At 42.1% G+C, this 22,765-nt stretch overlaps 1 protein-coding gene across 1 annotated transcript in view; it reads right to left on the bottom strand.

The window, feature by feature from the left end:
* Positions 1 to 2,637: 2,637 nt before the first annotated feature.
* GATB (glutamyl-tRNA amidotransferase subunit B) overlaps positions 2,638 to 22,765 on the bottom strand; it is a 43,174-nt gene continuing 23,046 nt past the window's right edge. The window contains exons 6-13 of the mRNA XM_032186248.1: positions 22,431 to 22,544; positions 21,394 to 21,478; positions 20,953 to 20,997; positions 18,659 to 18,848; positions 11,762 to 11,895; positions 11,271 to 11,349; positions 5,685 to 5,819; positions 2,638 to 3,115 (exon numbers count right to left, since the gene is read on the bottom strand). Of these exons, the coding sequence (XP_032042139.1) occupies positions 2,987 to 3,115; positions 5,685 to 5,819; positions 11,271 to 11,349; positions 11,762 to 11,895; positions 18,659 to 18,848; positions 20,953 to 20,997; positions 21,394 to 21,478; positions 22,431 to 22,544 (911 nt within the window). The 3' untranslated portion in view covers positions 2,638 to 2,986. The remainder of the gene's footprint in view (positions 3,116 to 5,684; positions 5,820 to 11,270; positions 11,350 to 11,761; positions 11,896 to 18,658; positions 18,849 to 20,952; positions 20,998 to 21,393; positions 21,479 to 22,430; positions 22,545 to 22,765) is intronic.

Here is a 22,765-nt window from a genome sequence, read left to right as displayed (position 1 = left end):
AAATTCTTTCTTCGCTACTTCAGCTTTGCCAGCATCTTTTTTGTCAACTTTCTTCTCCTCTTGCACAGCCCCGGGTACGGGATCCCTCAGCTATAGGGGATGGTAAGTATCATCTCTCCGCCTCAGGGGTGACCTCCTAGAGGACTTTCATCAGCGGTTAGATGAGCTTGTCATGACAGTGTCTGGTGTCAGCTTTTAATTTGCGAGCATTTTCCTCGTCCCTCTGTTCATGGACGGCTACTGCTGAAAATCTGCACGAACCTGTCCTTAACTCACCCCGCCTGCTGCTGTTGCCCAGATGGCACCTGCACTCGGTAGCTCAGGGAGCCCTGTCATGGCTGTGCAAGGCTTACCAGTTAGGGGCAAAGCCCCCACCTTAATTCTCGAGTTGAGTTCCTAGCCTTGATACAACTGTGTTTAAAACAGCCTCTGAACCCTTCATCGCCAGGTTCTGCATTTTATCTTCCTGGACCTACCTGTCCTCTGGTTTTGGGGGTGGTTGCTTTTTATTATTATTATTTATGTAGTCTTTGCAATAGCAGATACAGAATTCCGTGAGGCTACTTCTGTCTTTTAATGTGCTTTGCAGAGTATTGCTATACACAGCTAAGCCAAAGCTGCTCTTGTGCTCAGTATGAAGTTTACTTCTGGGATGTTTAGAATTTGCCTTTAGCTCCATTTAGGACACAGTGTGGTGGTATGAATTTTGGTTGTATGGGTTTGCTCAGGATGGCGGGGTGTGACTGACGAGCCCTTTACCGCAGGCTGCCGTAGTCAGAACCACGTGAGCTGGCCACGCTGAGCTTTCTTACCTCTGGCTCCTGCTGCCAGCTCAGACTGCTTCGAAGCTGATAGCTGCTATCTCCACGAATGTAAAAAAGATCCATCATCTTGAACTGCTCTGACTCAAAAACACTTCTCTTCCTATCATAAAGAAATTTACATTTTGTGTGTGTCTGCAGAAGACTTGTTTAAAAATTCAACAAGTGACTGGTTCTTAATATAGTTCAAAATTTATAGGCTGTGGCTGATCTTTACCTTCCCTCAAAGAGAAAGAATATTAAAATTATCCCTTTCTATCTTACTAGTTATCCACTGTGGCTGGCAGGTGGAGGTGAAAAATAGGTTGAGACTTAGAGTAAATCCAATTCAAGACCTAATGCTGTACTCATATAGAACTTGGCTCATGATTTTTAACAGATTTTGTACTGTATTAACAAAGTCTAGTTATTTAGGAAAAGAGTGGGTACAAAGTTATAACCATTGAAAAGAAAGACATTTACCAGCAGTAGCCATGCTACAGTAGTGGAGCGCCTTCCCTCTCTTAAATACAGCTTAATTGTTACTGTCCCAAATACAGTGTTGTGCTTCTCAACTCTTTATTTATTTTTCAAGAGGCACCCACTACTATAGAGGATAAACTCAGCACAACAGCATCAAGCTGTACAACAAAAAGCATTAACCTTGGAGGACAACCTTTTGGAAACAATTGTGTTTTTTTACACCCAGGAGTACCTTTAAATTAGGATTTGAGATTTCACACAGAAGCCCTTGTGCCTTTTGGGTTCTTCCTGCCGTGGCAGGAGTTGAACAGACCTCCAGTTCTAAAATGTAAAGTTTGCTGTATAGTCTAAACCTTGTATTAACTGAAAGCTTACACCACTGTGTAAGAGAAAATGGTACTTCTTGCTCATGCTATGAAAACATAGTAAAAACTTTTGTGTGACTGTCAGGCTACAAGAAAATCCTGGTTTTGTGTTTTTGTAAGGGTCATGGTTTTTGATTGCAACCATGTTACTGCTTTTTGTCAGCTGTATGACTTTTTAACTGTAAAGTTATTTTTATGTGAATTCTGGGTATACATTTTATTCATTAAATGTATTTGAAAGCCGTAGTTTTTTTCTGTCTTCTAATTCAGAGTTCAAAGGTGAACCGTGAGCCAATTTGTGCAGAAATCTTCTCCTTGAGACAAACGTTAGCAGTGATACTCATGAGAATTATCTGCCATCAACCTAGCCTGAACTAGCATTGCAAACATCACCTTTGCAAAAGGTGACTAAAAGCCCGGAGTATACCTGCTGCATGTCTTCTGTGGCAACATGTGCCCAGGGGGCACCTCTCCAGGAACAATTCTGAAGAAGCATCTCTGGGGTTGGAGGTAAATATGGTCTTTAAAATGTACCATTGAGCAGCCTCCAAAAGGGATGTAAGAACTCCAAAGAGCCCCCTGGTGCTAAATGGGATTTCCTGCCCTCCCACCTGTAAATTTGAATGGCTGCCCCTAGTTGGGCTTCTTGTTAATGGCTTGATCAGCTAAAGGATTTAAATATGTCAATGAGTTGGGAAGGGGAACTTAACTCTAGGACCATGGACTTCAGTGGACTTCTTCAGTGGACTTCAGGACTTTGTCCTTGTCCCGTACCTAAGAAACCAGGAAGAATGAGGGCAATGGCACTTTTTTTTAATTCCCTCTTCTGCTAGGCATGCAGGCACATGCGGCCATTCTTCATTAGTCCTAGGTGTTTTGATTGTATCTACTAGTGTGCTCCCACTAATTCACAATGGGTTCTTAGTATGTACCACCAGGTTTATGCATTCAAGAGCTGTGAATTGCCCATCTCAGGATGCTAGAAGAGCTCAGTTTACACTTGCTTTATTACAAAACTAACGAATACAACTTACGCTCTGTATACTCACAGACTTTTCTGGGAACTTGTTCCCTGTGGCTGTATGTAAATTACATTTCTGAATGCCCCACCAAAGTGGAGGACATGTAAACAACTCCATCATCATCTGTTGAGGTGGTCTTTCACTCATCTGCCTTTGGCTGATGCAGCTGGGAAGGCAAGAAAGTAATGCTCCTTGCAGCAGAACCGACCTGGGGCACGTAATGCTGCCACACAAGGAGGCACCACAGTTAGTTAGCAGTGAACCACACGGGATGAAGCGTGCCTTCTGTAGACAGTTGTGCAGTTTTCCCTTGTGGCTACTCTGACAGCTTCTTCTCTAATATTTGCTTCACCAGAACAGGATTGGATCGGCCTTGGGTTGCTCTTTGAACCAGTCCAATTAACTTATTTACGACTTTTTGATTTCCTGCTTTTATCGCCATAACCTTTAAAAGAACAGATAAACACCATTGTTACTGGAAAACAGCGTCTTCACTCATTCATTGCCAAATCATGAATATTTTTGTCCTTTAAGACAAAACCTAAAGGTTTGTCCTTTGTCCAGCATGGTTGAACACTATATTTTGGGGCTAAGTTGTTATTTATAAAAACTGCCTTCAGCTTTGCAATAAGTTCCTGCTCTGCTCCCCTGAGAAAACAGCAAGTCTCTGCAGCAGCAGGGCCTTACAACTAATAGAAAGATTTGTTCTTATTGAAAAAGCCAGAGAACATTTTTGGATGTAAACAAGGTCTGCAACTTGAACAGTTGACTTCCTGGAAAACAGCAAGAAAAATGAGATAGAGCCTATTAGCAAAAAGAAGCCTATCTTATGTTTTCTTCGACATACTGGTCAGGTATAATAATTTGCATCGAATCACAATCTATTTGATATTTGTGAGGTCCTTCAAGAGCAGACTCAGGTGGTTTGGTAACAGCACGTTGTTTCCTTTAAGCAAGGAATCCTTTGCAAAAAGCAAATATGGCCTCCTGTCAGGGAGGTGGTTTTCGGTGCACAATTACCTGCAAAATATCAAGGCCATGTTTAAAACCTAAGTAAAGAAGCTGTGGAAAAAAGTATTGAAAAAATTACTTTTGGACATTTCTAAGTGATATGCTACTGCTGAAACACAAGCTTCTGGTCTTCATACTGTTTGAGTGGCAGGAAGACATTCCCTACATTGTCAGAATTACTGGGCAAAACACGATAGCTTCAATTAACCAGGACGCTGTATTTACAGACATTAAGGGAAGGATGGCTAACATATGAACCACCAACTGTGACAATGCTGAGCGCAAATGCAAATACGGCTGCTCATTAGGGTATCTGAATTATTGGCAGGCTAAAATCTTCTTGGTATCGTCACAGTATGGAAAGGACTCATTACGCCTTCCATGCTAGGAATTCCTTATACAGGGGAGAGTATGGTACAGCCTGGATGTTGTGTTTTCATGAACTGCTTGGTGTCGCTTTGAACAACTTTGTCGAGGTTAGTTCTTTTTAAAGAAAGTTGCTATCAGAAAGCAAGGCATACTTTTTTCCCCTGGCAAGTACTCAGCTAACTATTTTGTCATGCAAGCTCTTGCAGCAATTTGAAGTAGTGAATTACAGGGCTTCAAGGCAGCTGTTGCTGTAGTGAAAGATCACCTGGAAAAAGGAGGGAAGTGAGGCCATTCTCCTGCATTTGGCTTGACTCAAACAGGGGAAAGCAGAGAGGAATTATATTCTCAGGCAAGGCATTATTATTGAAATGGGAGTATAGTTATGGACCTTCAGCTTCTGCACTTCCCAATCAGTTCTAATGTTCTTTCTATCCACACTTGTGCTTCTGCTCTAGCCAGAAAATACAGGAGCACTTTTATCAGGCTCTGCAAATAAGTCAGTCTGATGGAGGTCACGCCGACCTACTGCAAGCTCATTTTCTTTATCAAAAGCTCTTGCAGAGCTGTTAGCATCCCCCAATGAGATCTGGGGTGGGTGGTATTGTTCTCAAAAGATGTTAATGTCTTTTTTCCAAATGGCAAATGTATCTAGACAATGTTTATAGTAGAAGCAAGCTATTCACTTCTGCCTTTACATTTTCCCTCCACAGTACATCTAAGCACTTGTTTTCATTTTGTTTTTTATAAAGCAGATGTTAGACTCTGTCAGGATTCCTTCCCACTCCTCCCCTTCAAGATCAACACGTACTTTTTCCCCTTTTCCTGGCTCAGAGCATGTGAGCCTGATGGCCACGCAGGCTGCTGCACGTCCTTTGATGGGGATGGGGAAGAGCTGAAACCCTGTCCTGAACACACTGCAGCACTTGTGCTGCTGCTACAGCCTAAGCGCAGGCCAGCAGAGCTGACAGCAGCCCTGTTGCAGCACACGCAGCCCCCTGAACCCACAGGTGCTGCTGCCACATGGGGCCGGCTCCTCCCCACCCCACAGACAGCGCCAGGCAGGACAGCAAGCGAGGCTTGCCTCTGGCACTGAGGGAAGGTGGGGACATGGAGAAGAGACAGAAACAAGTGAAATTTTGGCCCTGCCAGTTCTGATACTGTCTCTAATCCCGTAACATATGCCTTGCTGCTGGATAGCCTCAGTCTTCAGATTCAGAACAGCGTAGTGCTGTTGCTCTAATATCTCAAGAAATGACATAATGAGAGTTACGTGGCCAAGTGGCGAGGTCAGGTTAAGGCCAGTACACTGCATAGGTGAAGACAGAAGGAAAGCCCCGTAGCTTGGCTTCCTTGCATTAAATTTTTATGGTTTCATAGAATGACTTAGCACATTAGCCAGACTGGTAATTTCTTCTGCTGATCATTTTGTGTAAGCTTCAATTTCCAAAGAAACACTTAGTAAAATAAGAAAGGAGAAGAAAAGACATGATCATAGCTGTGCAGCAGCTTTAATGCTGCTATACTGGCTCTAGATCTCAAATAGCAATTAAAAGAGAAAAGGCCATTTTAATCCCCTCCTTTTTAGCGGCACAGCCTAACACAGTGCCCGAGCTTTCCAACACCACCATAATCACCTCCTTTTCGTGTTCATCAATCACTGCTTGGCAGATCTGTTCCAGCTCCTCTTGATCCTCTAGCAGTTGAAGCTGCTTTTCTTTAACGATTTCAAGAGGCGTCTTTCCTTCTCCCTTCCACAATTCCTCGAACACCTGAAAATCACAATGAGTGGCGAAGGTCAGTTGCTGTACGTATCAATGTTATTTACATGCAAGTATTTTAATTACAGAGCTAAGTCAGATTTTAGTAGCAGCAAGAGCAGATTGTCTCAACATGAACAAGCCCAAGATTTAATCATGCGCTGTGCTGAAAGAGCTCTTGTGCCTTCCCTCCTTTTTTCAGCACCCTGAAATCAATCGAAGCCTTTTCACTCCCTGCACAGAGTGGTTGGGTGCTCTGCAGCCCGCCGCAGCACCAGGAGCTGCCTGCTAGCAGCGAGGATACTTGTTCCAAGAAGTTTGCCTGCTGCAGCCCCCATGTACCTTCTGTCCCTCCTTTGGGCAGCAGCACGTGCTGCTCACCGCTCTGAGCTCTGCCCCCTGCTGCAGGTGGGCCCAGTGGCAGGCACCACCGCCACCAGCGAGGCTGTTTCTCAGGCAGCACTCGCGCTCGTCTCACATTGTGCACAAGAAGTGCCTGAGCACGGTGAGAAAATGCATTTCCATGAGCGATGTCTCTGCACAGGAGCTGACGATTAGCTGACTGCTGTACCGAGTCCAATCCCAGGTAACTCATCTCATTACCAGCCCTCATCAGCAAGCTGTAATGAGGATACGTACGACAAAGCAGAAGAGAAATGGTGCCGAGCCGATTCCGTGCAGCAGCTCCAGCCCACCTATGCATCACCTCCACGCACAGGGATGCGGGGTGAACCTAAGCCTCTGGAATAATTACTTCTTAATGCTGGTGTGTTCTCCTATGCCATAGCAGGGCTATTGCCCTGGAATAAACTTGAGAGAAGGGAACATTTATAAAAAAACAATTTCCTTGGGCAGTCATTTTCTGTATTCCCTTTGCTCTTATTTCAGAGCTGTGGGAGGAGAGAAAGAAAACCCTTATTAAAACAGCTGCTTGTGCTTCATCCTGCTCTGAAGATATAATTGTATGTTTGGGCCACTGCTGTGTACCAGTATGGAAATGGATGTCACGTCAAAATTTCAGCACTAAACACTCAGTGTAGATGGAGGAGAGGCTGGGAAGGGGAAAGGAGAAAGGCCATTCAAACCGTGTGTTAAATAATTAGCAGGGCAGCAAGACAACTTAGGAAGAATGGAAGATGCGGGATGGTACTTTAAGTACCCCAGCCTTCGGTGTGGAAGACTTCTCCGATACGAAAGACCCGTGGTTAAGCAATTTTGTAGCCACGAGAGGTCTGTAAGAACCACGTGCTGACAATTCTTGTAAATAGAGATTTGTTTGCCAGCTGTACCCCAAAGCATTCGATGGTATCTTGTCACAGTGCTGGAGACCCCAAGAGAGGGCAGCGACACAAAGCGCCTTGTTTTTCCCCCGTAAGAGGGCTGCAGGCAGATCACAACATTAAAGCTACCGATAAGCGGCCAGAGTTAGAACCACACTGAGTAAAGCTTTCAGCTGCTTACATCTAAACAAATCAATGCAGTGTATGATGCCTTCTGCAAGATCTTCCTTCCAGTGCAATAGAGTGCAAATCATTGTGCCAGTGCTACCTGCAACACCCCTAGAAACAAACACACCCGGCAAAGATCCACCCAGTCTGCAGCAGGTTGCGTTATTTTCTTTTTGCTGCACTCCATGGCCTAATTCCACGGCAGCCTCCACCTGCTCCTTCCTTCCCTGAGGGCCTCCCGAGGCACTGGGCTGGTACAGCGCCCCTCAGAAGGAGCTCTGTCCTCTTTGCACAGCACAGCCCATGACAAAACACCCCAGAGAGCCCCAAGAACTGCACACATCAGAGGTTGGACAGTAAATATGCCCCATCACCATCCTGGAAAGAGGCAGATGTGATTTTTAGGACTGGTATGTATGCAAGCAAGACGTTACGTGCTGCGGGAGGAGAAAATCTGCGACAAACAAAATCTAAGCAGCCAAGCATGGCAGAGTTACCCAGGAGCAACTCATCCATCAGGCTGCCTTAGATCAGGGGGCAGGACAGCTTGACGGTCACGGCCACAGCTCTGCTTCCCCGCCTGTCCTCTGCCAAACATCTCCTGGCACGGAGAAAAGCTTGCCCGTTAGAAACCTTCACGGCACCAGATTTTCCCTGTGGCATCTGCATCACGTGTACTTTTCAATTTGGTAACAAGCATATCCACTCAGCTACCAGAGCAATAATGTTATCAAGGCCCCTGCTTGTTTACAGGTATGAAGGAAAGCAGAAAGAGATGTGGCCAAGTCCTGTCAAAGATGCACTTTAAAAAATGTGTTTCGCTACTTGGCAAAGAGTACAGATCTAAAGAAAGCAGTTTAAAAAATGATTTCAACTCATTTACACAAACTGTCTGCACCAGAACAGTGGGATCAAATTATGAGGTCTCCAGAGCCAAAACGAGAATCTCAGGCCTCATTTCCATTACTGAAATCTCAGTAGTTTCTACTATTGATTCTTGCCTGAGCGTGATTAGATTTTAATGATGTTCTGCTCTCTCTACCTACACCGGCATAGCAGCGAACCATTGGTCAAGACGAATTAATCAGGACTCACACGTCTGGCTGCCATGGGCATCATATCAAACATTTTGCAACTGGTGAAGATGCCAGCTGACTGCTGCGCCTGAGAACGGCTCCAACTGGAAACCCTACCCGCAGTCATTTCCTGCCAAAGGTGGGAGGGAAGCAGCAGGCAGCACCACTCGAGCCTGTCCTGTGGGCATCTCTCCTTGCCACTGATGGAAAGCCTTGATGCCTGGCAGTTGTCCCTCAGCCTCTGACAAAAGTGAGGGGCAGGCTGGGTCCAGTGCTCCAGATGGCGCAGCCATAATTGTCAAAGCAGATGGTTCTGTTTAGGTTTGTGTACTGTGCTCATTTTCCTGCTATCTACTTTAAAGCAGGGGTGCCAAGTGGGTGTGCTGAAGTTATTCCTATGTGGGTGACATATGCAACTGCATAAGCAAACAAGACCTGGGGGCTGCTCTGCTCCGTACCCTGCTCCAGATCCCTGAAGAACAGGCAACGAGGGCTCCACGCTGAGCTGCTCCAGCAGGGCTCTCAGCAGCCAGGGCCACTTTCTGCTTTCCTGCCCCAGGATCCGTCCTCCTCCAACTCCGGAACACACAAGCGGGCCCTGATGCCACAGATGTACACCCTGCCAGCCCCAAAGTGAGGACTGAGGCCCCGTTGAGGTGTATTGCCCACCGGAGTGGTTCCAGCCCTGGGGAAGTTGCACCGGGACGTCCCGCCGTGGACTTCAAAGTGGAGCCTCAAGGCTCCCCTGGCCCAGGCCACACTCACCCCACAGCCCTGCAGCGTGGGAGCTGCCCCCCTGCGCACAGGCATGCCAGACTGAAACCGCTTCGGAGACCTCTGGGCAGGATGCTATATTTGATGGCAAGTTGGGCGTGAGCTCCGTAATTACCTAAGTGTTAATTATGCAAGCACACAGTGCCCTTTCCTTGGCATATGCATCCTACCATACAATGTTCTGTGTCTATAATCAGCACTCTCGGCTTTTATCTGTCTGTGTTTCTAATGCCTCACACAGCAGAGACCGAACACAAACCTCTTAAAAAATTAAAACTTTTAACAGCTTCCTGCTGTGAGCCGTGTATGTGGATACACGTCTGCGTGCTCACCCCATCAAACCCTTCTATCATTTCTAGTTGGATCCGTCTCCACCGCTGCAATTCGTTCTCCCCCACCCCAAGTGCTGCAATTCATCTGCTGTTGTGTATATATAGCCCTTTCTGCCCTCGGGCCATCCAGTATCTCTGCCTACTGCTGAGAATTGTTATAAACATTTGTTATTCTTCTGACATCCAGGCAACCAAAATACTTTTCTAAATGCGGCAAGGTTCCTGCAGTTTGATAGCATCACTCAGTGATGGCAAACAGTACTGTTATTTCTCTGTGTCCAATTTCAGAACAGAGAGGACAACACGCACATTACAAGGAGTTTGTAATTAAACAAGAAAGGCATCTCTGAAATTCTTGACATTTCATAACCTGTCAGAAGTGCTGGCGTACAGATATATCACAAGGAAAAACCTCCAGCAGAAAAGCATTAGTACCCCGTTTCTACCTCCACAAGGAAGCTGAGAATTAAGAATGGAGTTCTGAAGCTCCTCTCTCAGACGCAGACTCCAAGCTGATGGGTGTCCCGTTACCCCACGGGCACACAACCACCCGGCATCCCAACGCGTTTCCTTTTAATGTTATGTTCTTTTTGAAGCTTTTACTTTTGCAATCTAAAATTTCCAAATGCACATGCCTGAAGTCAGGCACTTAGGTCTTGTATTTATGGTGCCTATAATAAGCCGCTGGCTATTCTGAGGAGCAGACCAACCACAAGCCCAGCTTAATTAAGAAGCACAAGAAACCCCCCCCAAACCAGGAGGTTTAAGTGTCTCCAAGTAGGGTAAAGAGCCACATTTGCAACTGTTACTCTTGGTTTATAACCATGCAAAAGGTGCACTGCTCTCTGTACCGTTCCAAAGTTGTTCTTGGACTCCATTTGTGCTAAAAAAGCGGAAGCCAGCCCTGTGTATTCCAGTGTTAAACTCTTGAAAGCACACAAAGCAAACTAAATATCTTTATTAGCAATTTTGCTGATCACCTGAGAACAAACGGCCATCTGATGTATTTATGTAAAGGCCAATCACTACCTGAAAGAACAACACATTCCACAAACAACGTGAGATGAATGGCAGTTATTCCCTTTCACAAAAGGGCTCCGAATTTTGTCTATATACACTCAGACGTCACAGTACCCATCATAAGCAGTTCATAACTTAAGATGAATGTGCCAAGTGCTGATTTTTCTAACTGTCCTGACAGGGGGAAAACTGGCTTTACAGACAGCTCTTGCTTGAGACGCCAATAACAACACTTGCTCAAAGAAGCTGGGATAAAAGAGGCCAGAAGTCTCCATGTTTCACTCACAGAGTATGCCAGATCAGACTTTTTTTTTTTTCTTCTTTTTCTTTTTGTGACTACAATCAGGTAATTATATCCATTTCCATATGCTAATACTTGGGAATGTAGACCCTAGTATCCCTTAGCACACAGTAGCTGATACTCCCAGCTTAACTGCAAGTCAGGGATTAGTTCCCACTGACCTTTCACTCAGGTCTGACTCAAACTACCAAATTGAGATCTGTGCCCGGTCTGTTCAGAAGCAGAACTTACTTAACTGACTGCAGTTCACATGTTGAAAATGTACTCTTTGGTTTGTGCTTCCTTCTAACGCTGAATATGCAAATATATCTGTAAGATTATATACACGAGGTATTTTCATCCGTTATATGTATACAGTATAGATGCTAGATTTATCCTTCATCAACACTCTGAATAATTTCCTTTTAAACAAGCAGTGTACTGATACACACTGAATATAAAGTAGCTATGCAAATGGACTAAGTGCCCACAGATTCAAAATAAAATTACAGTAAAATCAAAAAGGTACTCACCTGCTTTGCTGCTGAAGCAGAAATCTCTTTTTTTTCGAGAAGATTCAGAAGGTCAGCTAGGAGAACAGAACTGATTGGGCTATGGAAAAAGGGGCAAGAGTTACCTCAGAGAAAAGGATATGTAATATATCTAGGCTACTGATGCTTGCCTAAACATCACACCATTTAACATGACAAGCTAGTATTTTTTCCCATGATACACTATATTCAGCTTTGGTATTGATTGCCTGATTATGCCTTAACATTGTCATATTCCAGAGAAGGAAGGCACTGATTACTACTCTTAACTACATAGTCCTCTTCTCTGGAAGGCATTTGGTTAGCTTCATTCATCATGACAGTGTCAAGGCCTAAGTAGCACTGCCTAGGCTAGCAAACTTCACAGATAATAACTAAAGCAGAAGTGAGCAACAGAGTGACATGATACTATTCTTGGTACATGAGAAAAGGAGCAATTTTGTTTCACCATTGTAGTAATTGAGAAGCCTGACCTTTCCTTCACTGTACAGGAATGTTGTTTTAAGTAACTCAGCAGGTCATTTAAAATCCAGCCGATGACTTTCTTTGGCTTCATCTGGGTCTGTTTTACTACATTTTCAAAGAATTCTGTTAATCCGTCTTCATTCTGTTAAAAGAAAAATTAAATGCATCAAAGAGATACTGAAGTGCAAACATGATTAGTTACACAATTATATTCAGAGTATAAATACTCAATCCTAAAGTAAATTGGTTTTGTGAATTCATTTCAAAGCCACAAGACTTTTGAGTAATTTTATTAACAAAACAGTAAGCAAAGTATGTTGTCTAGAATGCATACATATAGCTTGTATGTCAGCCTGTCTGTTTTAATGTAACTTCCAAGAACCGAGTTATCTTTTTTCTCTGAAATCCTCCCTAAAATTATCATTTGGAGAGAACCTCTCATCTCCTTTGTTCTACATACATACGATGCCAGAAAATATAATGCTCAATAAAATGCTCCACATGCTGTCATGCTGTCTGTTACCAAGAAGACTTTGCCTGAAACTGTCTACAGATACTTCACTTTTCATCTTGCAATCACTTCTTCTTATTTTGGATCGATGGAGTAAGATTGGCTTGTATTCACCCTTGAATGATACGGAAAGGTCATACTGTAAGGAGTGGGGTTTTATTTTTCTAGTTTCTAGCTTTCACAGAAGCTATGTAAGGCTTCACACGGCACCCTAAGTGCTCAGAAGGTATGACAGTAAGGGATTCAGTTTATAGTATAAGTGAAATCTGAGCCTGTTTTTAGAAGAACAGACACTGCACAGTCTGTTGAATGCTGTGCTGCTCGACATCAAGGCAGTGATGGATCTTTAACTATAGCACAGAACTTATTAGGTCTACTAAAGGCTTGTAGCGCTCCTTTTCAAGGAGGAATCCAAATCCAGCGTGCTACTGGACTTCTGCAGTGTTTGGCATAACTGCACAGGAGGACATGCCAGCTCTGAGAAGTTGTCAGAGGTAACAGTTTAGAGGCAGCCACTGAGTTATTCTCAGTACACTGTCATCACAGCAGAAACATTTTCCAAGCACATAGTGATAGCAGACAGATCTCTGCGAACACTTCTGAGCAAAAAGAGTCCAGGTACATGCTAAACCAAACCTGACTTTTCCACCCAAACTCACCCTTGTCAAAACTGTCTCTTTTGCCCTTGTTTTTATAGATAACTTATCACCATAGCAATACAAAAAATTTGGACTTTCCACCTTGAAAATTTCAGAATGTAAACTTCTACCATCTCTGGATACCACATTCGTTAGTAATGACGTATGGCTTTTAGGGAGGTTGCAATGTACCGCTCTCTATTCAGTAAAACAGATTAAAACCTACTTAGAATAATGGATTGAAGTGCTGTAAAACTGGTGGGACAGAAATCAGACCCTTCCCCTTTACCTTGAGACCATGAACAAAGAAAGAATCGAAGTTCTCAGCCTCAGTAAGTCACTAAGGACTTCTGTGGAGTGGATCCGGTAACTCTCAAAACTTATCTGATACACAGACACAAACTTCCTTTCTTGACCTATGTTCTTACAAATTTAACTAGCAGTTACTTAGCGATACAAAATGCAAAATCCAAGGTTAAATACATTAGAACAAATTTTGCTTAAAGACAAAAAAATAAAAAATAAAAAACAAAAAAGCTCAAACATCAGAGGGGTGATGTAATTATCAAAGTCTAATAAACGATTAAAAACTAGGCATGTGTGAAGTGGAATTACTAAAATGATAAACTACTAAATACTGCACTCTTCCTAATTCACCCCAGGATTCATTAGCACAAACACACACCTATTATTTAAATAGCAGACTCCCTTCCACAGAAGCACCTGTCCAATTTAGGTAGGAAGAAGTGAGTATGTATAAATGTTGGTTTTTGTTATTGTTGTTTTTTATACATGTGCTGCAGAAGGTTTTACAAACACTCCAGGCAGAGTAGTCTAGCTACAACATTATGCACACAAAAACAATGTCTGCAGACGCCACATGTCTCAATGAAGGCTACACAGCTCAGATGCAGCATGTCCAACACTTTTATCACGTATATGATGGAGAGCATATCTCTAGCAGTGGGCTTATTCAGATTTCTGGATATCAACAGCCTGGCTGGAGTTACAGCTCTGATGCTGCTGCCAGACCTTTGAAAATCAAGGACAAACATACACAGCCTTCAAATTTTAATCAGATGATTTCCAAGCAGTAAGAGGAGAAAAGCCCAGGAATACTCTGAGAGATAGACTTACACATGCTACCAGGCACTGAACCCTATACCTACCGACTACTTGTGCACATAGAACTGGATATATTCCCCCAAATTCCTTGGCCCTTCTTTATTTTTTTAAAAGTGACTATAATTTTCTGTAGCCAAAAAGAAGGAAAACCCAGCAATGCCAGATTGAATTGAATAAGGCAGAATGTCAAAACGTCAAAATGACAGTTAGAAATGAAATGATTTCCTTATTTTCTTGCCATATAAAGAAGGAATAGCTTGATTAACTTTAATTTCTAGATACCATACTACTTGAACTTGACTTTAATTTGCTGTGCATTTTGGTCAACTTTTGTCATGCCAAACTCACCCCAACTACCAAATTCATTTTGATGACTTCTCCTCAGAAGACGTAGTTAATCTTAGAGAAAAATAATCAGGGGGCAGCTCTGATACACTGAGCTCTACTATCCATCATTTCACTTCTAAAACAAACAAAAAAACTTCAGTGAAATCTTAACTTAGCTACTTCCCTAATAATTTGTCATCACAATTTTCTGTGTGCTGTCTGCACACACTAGGCATTTCTGCTTCTGTATTTCTACACCGTGGCTTAAAACATCATAAAGAGTTAACGTACACACACACACACAGACCTGTCCCTTGTGATAGATCTGAGCTGAAAACCACTGCAAGCTCTAATGTTCTGGTTCACAGGAATGCTGTCTCACTTAATTCTGAGTAACATATTTTATGCTTCTTAGAAGGAAAACCAGAATTCTGGAATTGCAGCACCATGCTTGTGATTGAGGCCCACTTGGGGGCTCCCATTATGCACAAAATATGTTGTAACTTATTCATCAGAATCTCACTGGCGTGAAATATGAACTCAACCAGATGCAAATTTATTTTTGAAATATGGTTTCACACCACCATTTAATAGTACACGTCAAAATCTAGGGGTGGAGTGATTCCAGATGCTTTTAAAACAAGTTTAAAACAATATGCTACTTTACAGAACGCCATGGGTGTCATCTGCAGAGACATTGGCTCTGTAATGCAAACTTGTGCTTTTAAAGACCAATAATGTTTCCTGAAGAACTGAAGGAGAAAACCACATCAGTGTTCACAAATGTCATTTTCTGCTTTCTTCTTCCCATTTTCGCCATCACAGCTCCCACAATAACCAACTATGAGGTAACTACTGCCGCAAAAATGTGCAAGACTGTCAGGGGGAAAAAAGCAGAAAATGTACTCTGTTAAAGCAGCAAGAAGAGCAGTCAAAGAAAGACAGTTCAAACTTCTTTATGGCTTCTTATAAAATGCTTTAAATTCTAAAAAGAAGCATAAATTCACCTGCACACCAAAGTGTATGAGGGTGGCATGCTGTAAACAAAATTGTCAAGAACTACTTTTTCAGCATCCCATTTTGACCGTTTAATGGATTCACAAATGTAATTGTTCCAGCAAACGAATGACCCCAAGCCCAAGTGGAACTGCTGCTTTTATCTGAGTAAGCAGAGGAACAGTAAATGTATACAAAGACTTGAAATTCAGATGAGAAAGGAAATGATCAGACTTTTTTTATTTTTCTATTGCTGTACTGTGACAGCCAATCTATTTTTCAGTTGGACTTCAGCATGGTCTTTGAAAACAAAGCATCACATTTATATCTATGCCAATGCATCTTATTTTTTTTGCCCCTACAGGAAGCAAGGCAAAAATATTATACTACCATAACTGACCAAGTTCTCAGAGATCCTTCTTGATAGAAGAACAGTATTCGACAGCCTAACAGTTTACACAGCAAAGTAGGAACTGCATGCAGAAATTGAATACCCAAATACCACTCAGTCTATCCAGCCCAAAAAATTGTATGTTTACAAATAAGAAGGATTTTGCATGAAGAAAATCAAACTTCACTTATTTTTGTCATTTGTACAAAACTATGAAAAATCTAGCAGTTTACACTTAGGAAATCTCAGGCAAAGATATTAACAGCCAAAGCTCTCCTTCCATTTCAGTTCATCTTGCAATTAGGCAACGCTAGAGACTTACATTCTCAATACTGCAGTGCGTACAGGCAGTTATCGTATATGAGAATAAAGCTCATGAAGTGAGCTCAGAAACTAACTTGCATTCTGAGGTACAGTATTGTTTTATTATAACTTTTTTTTTTTTTTTTTTTTTTGCGTTTTCGCTAACAAGTTGGCACAGAACAGAGATTTTGCATTTTAGAGTCATCCCTCTACCACTGCCATTTATTTAATGAGCACTCCTGGGCGCTCTAACCTGAAAGAATGCTCATTAGATTGTGCATCTGGCCCTATCAGCAATCTTCTGTAACTTCTGATGTAAGCTTAATACAGCAATGGACATACCATTTTCAGATGAATTAAGGTTAACTAGTCTCCCAGTGAACAGGCAAGCAACTTTTATGGAGAGTATACATGCTGACATTCTAATGCACAATAAAAGAAGACCCACAATGAAGAATGTGTTCACTTCATGCATTCAAATGGTTGCATTATCTTATTACAAGCTGTATCCCAAAATTCAGCTTGGAGCTCATTAATTATCTTATACGCTGCAAAAAGGAAAAAGCTAAGAGAGAAAAAGCAAAGGCAATAGCAGATTTCAGAGAATGGCTGGAAAGAAAGGGGAGCTGGTCAGGCAAATCCATAGGGTTAGTTACTAGAGATGACAGAAACCACACAGCAGAGGCCATCAATACCAGCAAGATTGAAGAAGTAGGTTGATGCCAAGGGAAAGGAGTGGGTGTACTGAGTCTGGCTGGGATGAAGTTAATTTTCTTCATAGCAGGCCATAGGGGGTTGTGTTCTGGATTTGTGACTATAACAGTGCTGGTAACGCACCGGTGTTTTGGCTACTGCTGAGCTGTACTTGCACAGCATAAAGGCTTTCTCTTTTCCCGCTATACTCCTGCAGGGAGCAGGCTAGGGGCAGGCAAGAACAGCCAGCCTAAATTGACTGCAGGGATATTACCTGCCATATGCCATGCTCAGCAAGAAAAACTGAGGGCAAAGGGTTTGGGATGAGGCACTCTGAGACTGGATGGGCATCAGACTACTTGTGGGAGGTGATAAGTGATTGCTCTTGCATTACTTCTGCTTTTATCTTCCTCCTTCTTTGACTTCTTTAAGTGTTACATCTATCTCCACCCATAAGTTCTTTTGCTTTTGCTCTTCTTACTCTCTCCCCCATCCCACTGGTTGGGGGAATGAGCAAGCAACTGCATGGTGCTTAGCAGCTGATCAAGGTCAACCCACCAGAATGGGGGAGAAGAATAAAAAACAACAGAAAAAAGGGTGTGCAGAGACCTACTTCCTCTTCTGAGCTCCTTTTATTTTAATGTGCAAGATAAAATGCACACTTGGACAGGAATACTGCCTGCTAAATCACATTGTGCAATTTACACAATGAAACAGAAAGGTAAGATACTACAGACACTTCTCAGTCACTGCAGCCTCATCACTTCGATGAGACTTACAACATATCTGCCTACCAAGCAGTAGCCCACTAAAATGGCACACCAGCACAAAAGCAGATTTCCTAACATCTTTCTTCAGACGAAGTAACTATGTTTTCTGTAGAAACAGATTCTATAAAGGTGTATTAAAATATACACAGTATACACAGCACAAGTGTATTAAAGACACACGAAGAAGGGTTATTAGGTAGTTATGTGCACTGCTCTCCCTGCACTTACAGCCAAAGGAAAGGAACTCCTCCAGAGGACAATTTAAAGTACTTACGGTTATACTCTGAATCTTACCATGAAGTTGTTTTCCTTCTGTCGCCACTAATCACAGAGGTAACCAAAGCAGAACCCTGTCCTAGCTTAGCTGGCTATGTGAAATGTCTAAACTTGGGTGGCTATACTAACCCACCACAAAGTTTTCATTGCCAAAACAAGATGATGCAATTTGTATTTAAGAAGCCTTAAGTCCTTTAGATTAATTTTGGAAGTTATGAGATTTTGTTGTCTTTTCATTATTTACATCCACATTTGGCACATCCTTTCTTTCACATCCCCTCTTCTCAACATGTCCCTGGTAAACTGCATTGTGAGGTCAACGTTGATGTTGTAAAGCCATTTTGTTTATTTACCTAAGTCAATTTTTTATTTTTTTTTTTTTCTAAAGAGTATGGAAACTGGGGCACATGAAGCTGAAAGATTTAAACTATGGGTTTTCCATCTGCAGTCAGGAAAGCATGTCCATTAATTTGTTAAACACTGACACTGTGCCCAGACTCATACCAGACCCAAAGACAAGAAGAACATGCAATTGCAGACAAGGATTTCTCAGCAGGAAGTTGTACATTTGTGGCAGTAAGTCACTAGTTTGTCCATGTGTAGACAGACAAGATCAATATTAAATAATAGTTATTTGACTGCACCTTGCATGAGAAATGCTTTTTCTAGTAGCTCTGTGCAAGGTTTCTTTTCCCCCTACTATTCTATTCATATGGCTCCAAGGTACAAAGTAGGCAACGAACTGGACAAATTTCCAACCAAAAAAAATCCATGAGAACTGATAGCTGGTTAATAATGACATTTGTAAATGTTTTTAAAAACAATGGAGCTTTGAAGTTGCTAGGTTTATTTTCGCACTTGATCAATAGACCTACCACTAAGGTGAAGCTGTGTTCAGGAAGAATCCCATACAGCTCAACAAGCTTTGCTCTCTTCGCACTGGGGAGGTCAGGAAGTCTTTCATGAATCCAATCAATATTTACCACTTGCTGATGGTTCACATTAGCTGGCAAAGATTTAGTATCATATAGAATCAATGGAGGAAGATTTGGCTCTGGCATGAACCTAGAGAAAATGAAGAAAAACTTCCTTAGAATTATTTTTAGTCCAAAAGCTAAGCAACAAGAAAAAAAAAAAAAGACAAGTTTAAGCTCACCTGGAAATTGTACTACTATTTTAACAAAATAAAACATTAAAAAATAATTACTTGGTATACTAATGGTAAGTACTAAGAGATCAGTCCCTGAACTGCTGCAAAGTCCCTATTCTCTATAAGTATTTGCCACTGATTGTCAAAGTCAATGTTTAAAAAGGAGTAATTAAAACACTTCTGCACTCAAAATAATATTATTAGTAACAATGACAATGATAGCTATGGAAACAACGTATTCAACCTTTTGGCATCAAGCATGAATTGTAGATCTGGGCAAAAAGACTGCAGTGGACTGGCAGGAAGAAACCCAGATTGAGAGCCAACTGCCAGGAGTGATCTGGGCAGGTTGCGACCTTTTGCATATTAACTTCAAAAATCTAGATGAAATCCCATGCTGTTCTAAAAGCAAAGTCACTGTGCTCAGCCGGGTGCCACCACTGAACAAAAGGCTCCCTTAAAGAGAAGGCCATTTCAAACCAGTGGAATAACTGCAATTGAAGCAGAAACTTCATTGTTAGATGATCAAATGAGGGGTTCAAAAATTTCAGAATAAAGGACATTGGACAACCTCTATAATTTTTTATTTCAAATCTGCCTAACCACATATCTCACATCTGATGTATATTTGCAAGAAGTAAATTATAAAAATCTGAGAAAACACAGTTTAATATTGGCCACAATCTTAGCACTAATAGTAATCTTTCCAGTCTTTATTTGAAGTATATTGGACTCACCAGTTTTGCCAAGGTTTGCGTGAATTTTCTTTTGCATTTGTTCTTATTCTTGTTAAATTAGTTGTGTTATTAGTCTTGTTAAATAAGCCAGCCCCTACCACATTAAGGAATTCTTAAATGATCACTGCCATTTCTGCTGCATTTCTACAAATGCTAATTGGAAAAGCAGATTTAATTTAAACTTTGTGGGATATTTTCAAAATCCTTCCTGTGCTTCAATGAGAATATATGCAGGTTTAATAGGAATCCAGATAGGGCAGAGCTAAGAAGCTCTGAAAATTCTCCTGCAGAACTACAATTTTCCAGCCAAGAAGTGAACTCTGGCAGTAACAGGAAGACTGTCCTAGGATGCAAAGCCAGGGAACTCCTGGGTGGATCAGCATTAAGAAGACCCTAGGCAGGGGAGAATGCAGGCAGGCACAGAGCAGGAGAAGAGGAGCCCAAAGCCCTCAGTAATCACTGAGCTGCATAACCAGCAGCATTGTCTGATCATCTCATCCAGACACTACTGTGATTACCTCCTGTGCTAGGTCACGCAGAGGTTATGCTGCTGCTTTGCAGTGCTGCCCCAGCTCCCAGCAGCACTGCTTCCTGCCAGGAGTCATGCCTTAGTCCCTCACCCTCCAGCTCGATCCTTCCCAGCTGGCTGTTTGTGGCTTGACTGTGCTGCACTGACTTTGCCGAGAGTAGATGAAAGAGTGCTCACATGAATCATGCTAGCAATCAAACTGCGATGGCTGTCATCTCACACTGGTGGAAAGCAAGAGGTACTTAGCAGGGTAACAACCTCAATAGGGCTACACAGATCTTAAGGTAGAAACCTGCCTATGTACACTGACACTCTTCAGCAGTAGTTAGGATTTTCAAATAGTGTCTTAAACAGAATTTAAGCGTGAAGAGGCAGGGCCTGCTATCTGAAAATCATTTCCCTCAGTATTTATTTAAAGCAGGAACAATTCTTAACTCAGAATATTCTTACATTTAATGTCAGACATTCTTAATAATACATGTGTACTGGCCACAAAGCAAACCTTCAATTTATCCACTTGGAGCGAAGGTAATCCAGCTTAGTTTTTGGGAAAGATCTATGGGATTTAGCAAAGATCAGAGAGTTCTAGATCTGAACTTCTCAGAAATAAACTGATTTTGATAGGTCTCTTTCCCTTCCAGTGGAAGGTCTACACTCGCCATACTAACTTTACAGACTCATTACATTGACTACGCTTAGCATATTAAATAAGTTTTCAGTTCTTGAAACATTAACTTATTGAAAAAAAAATACCGATAATCCTGCATTCCTTCTTTGTCTCTCATTGGTACAGTGCACCTAAAATAAAACACAACAGGTAAGATGTGAGAAGTGGTACAACACAGAATCAGTTTTCTGGAAAAAAACAAAACAAAACAAAACATCACCTTGTGAAGATCAGGAGAACTTCTTAAAGCCACTTCAAAGAAAATGTGTGTGAACTCCCTGACACTGCTTGATGTAACACACAGGGGTGTTTTTTTTGTTTGTTTGCTTGTTTTTATCAACAGATTGTGTTAAAGCCTCAGCTTTATGAGGAATTAATTACTACCTGCAATGAAACTATGCTTGTGAATTTTGACTTTAGAAGAAAGAAGTTGAGCATTACCATGCTATCTCCCCTGATCAGTTCACTGGGTATCCCTAGCACTCTAAATGTATTATTCCTGATATTCCTCCAAAATAAAAACTCACCCAAGCTTGGAATCAAAGGCTCTTGTTTCATTCAGAATTGTTCCTCCATTTTCCAGTTCTTCAATTTGCCTCTGTATTTCATAGTCTGACAGAAACAAAAGAAAAAAAATAAGCTTGTTATACTGCACTATTAGCTTTTATACATTCTACTATTTCACTGCTATGCAATAATGGAAAAGTTTGTTGATTTAACCTTAATGAAATCAACAGCAGTAGTTACAGACAGAATTATTAGTCACTGCCTTTCTCTCTAGCACTGTTTCTTTCCTTGCATGTTTTCCTCATCTTCTTTCATTTCCTTCAAGTAGAAAACATTTTCTCCCAGGCACTGCAGCCAAGCCATACATTCCTAGTGACCTTCCTCTCACCCAGTAGAGTATTTAGAACAAGAATTCTCATATCGCCCTTGCCAGTTTTATTTTGGGGATGTAACGATCATCTTTTCTTGCTCATACCCAAGCTGCATCTGAACTTCACACACACCATCTACTGTACTCAGTGGAAAGCAATCATCTACACTGGACGACACGGAGCTACTGCTAACATATTTCAGAGCCAAACACTCTAAGCACTGAATCATCTGCTTTGTTCTTCTTACAGGCAGAGGGATAAAAGTTAAAACTGCAGACTAACATGGCTGCTATCCCCAGAGTGCCCCATAGGTCCACTGGCAGCGTCTCGGTCACTGTGACGGGGGTGAGCTGGGTCCAGGGTCCATCCAGGGAGTTCAGTCAGAAGCAGCAGGAGATGAGGCCAGCCACAGGACTGGGAACAAGACTACAGCACGGGTCCAAGGTCCATCAGGAGACAGGACTGGAAACTCACACACCTGTGACATTGCTTAGGCAAAGTCTGAAGGCCCCAGCCCGGGCTTAAATGGGACTCCTGCACCAGGGGCAAGACACATGGATGGGATGCCCAGACAAAGCTAGTCAAGGCATTTAAGGCCGATTAGTGTACTCTGGAGCTTGGCATATTTCATTTACTGAGACCTCCTAAAATATCTACAATGCTCCAGTAACAAAGGAACCATTTACCTATTGCTTTTGCCAGGAATCGTATGCTATTGATATTCTTCACCTCCGTCCTCACTCCGTAAGGCTCTCCAGGATGATGCACAGAAACATTGGCATCCACTCTCAGCTGACCCTCTGTAAAAGGAAACTTCATCAACAGAATAGTCTGCCCTGTAACCTAGAGTCAAAAACAAACGAACTTGGCATGCATTAATAAACTGCATGTTACATGTAGAACATTAATAGCCGACTTCCGTATGATCAGAAATGGGTAACAACCACCTCATAATAGCTTTCTGTTTGTGATTCCATTTTAAGCTTCTGCCTCCAATCATTCATAATTTTCCGAGAATACA

This window comes from Aythya fuligula, chromosome 4 (assembly GCF_009819795.1).
Source record: "Aythya fuligula isolate bAytFul2 chromosome 4, bAytFul2.pri, whole genome shotgun sequence".
In the NCBI taxonomy this organism is placed as follows: Eukaryota; Metazoa; Chordata; class Aves; order Anseriformes; family Anatidae; genus Aythya; species Aythya fuligula.
Note: the sequence above shows the minus strand (reverse complement) of the source record. Positions and strands in the feature narration are given on the sequence as shown.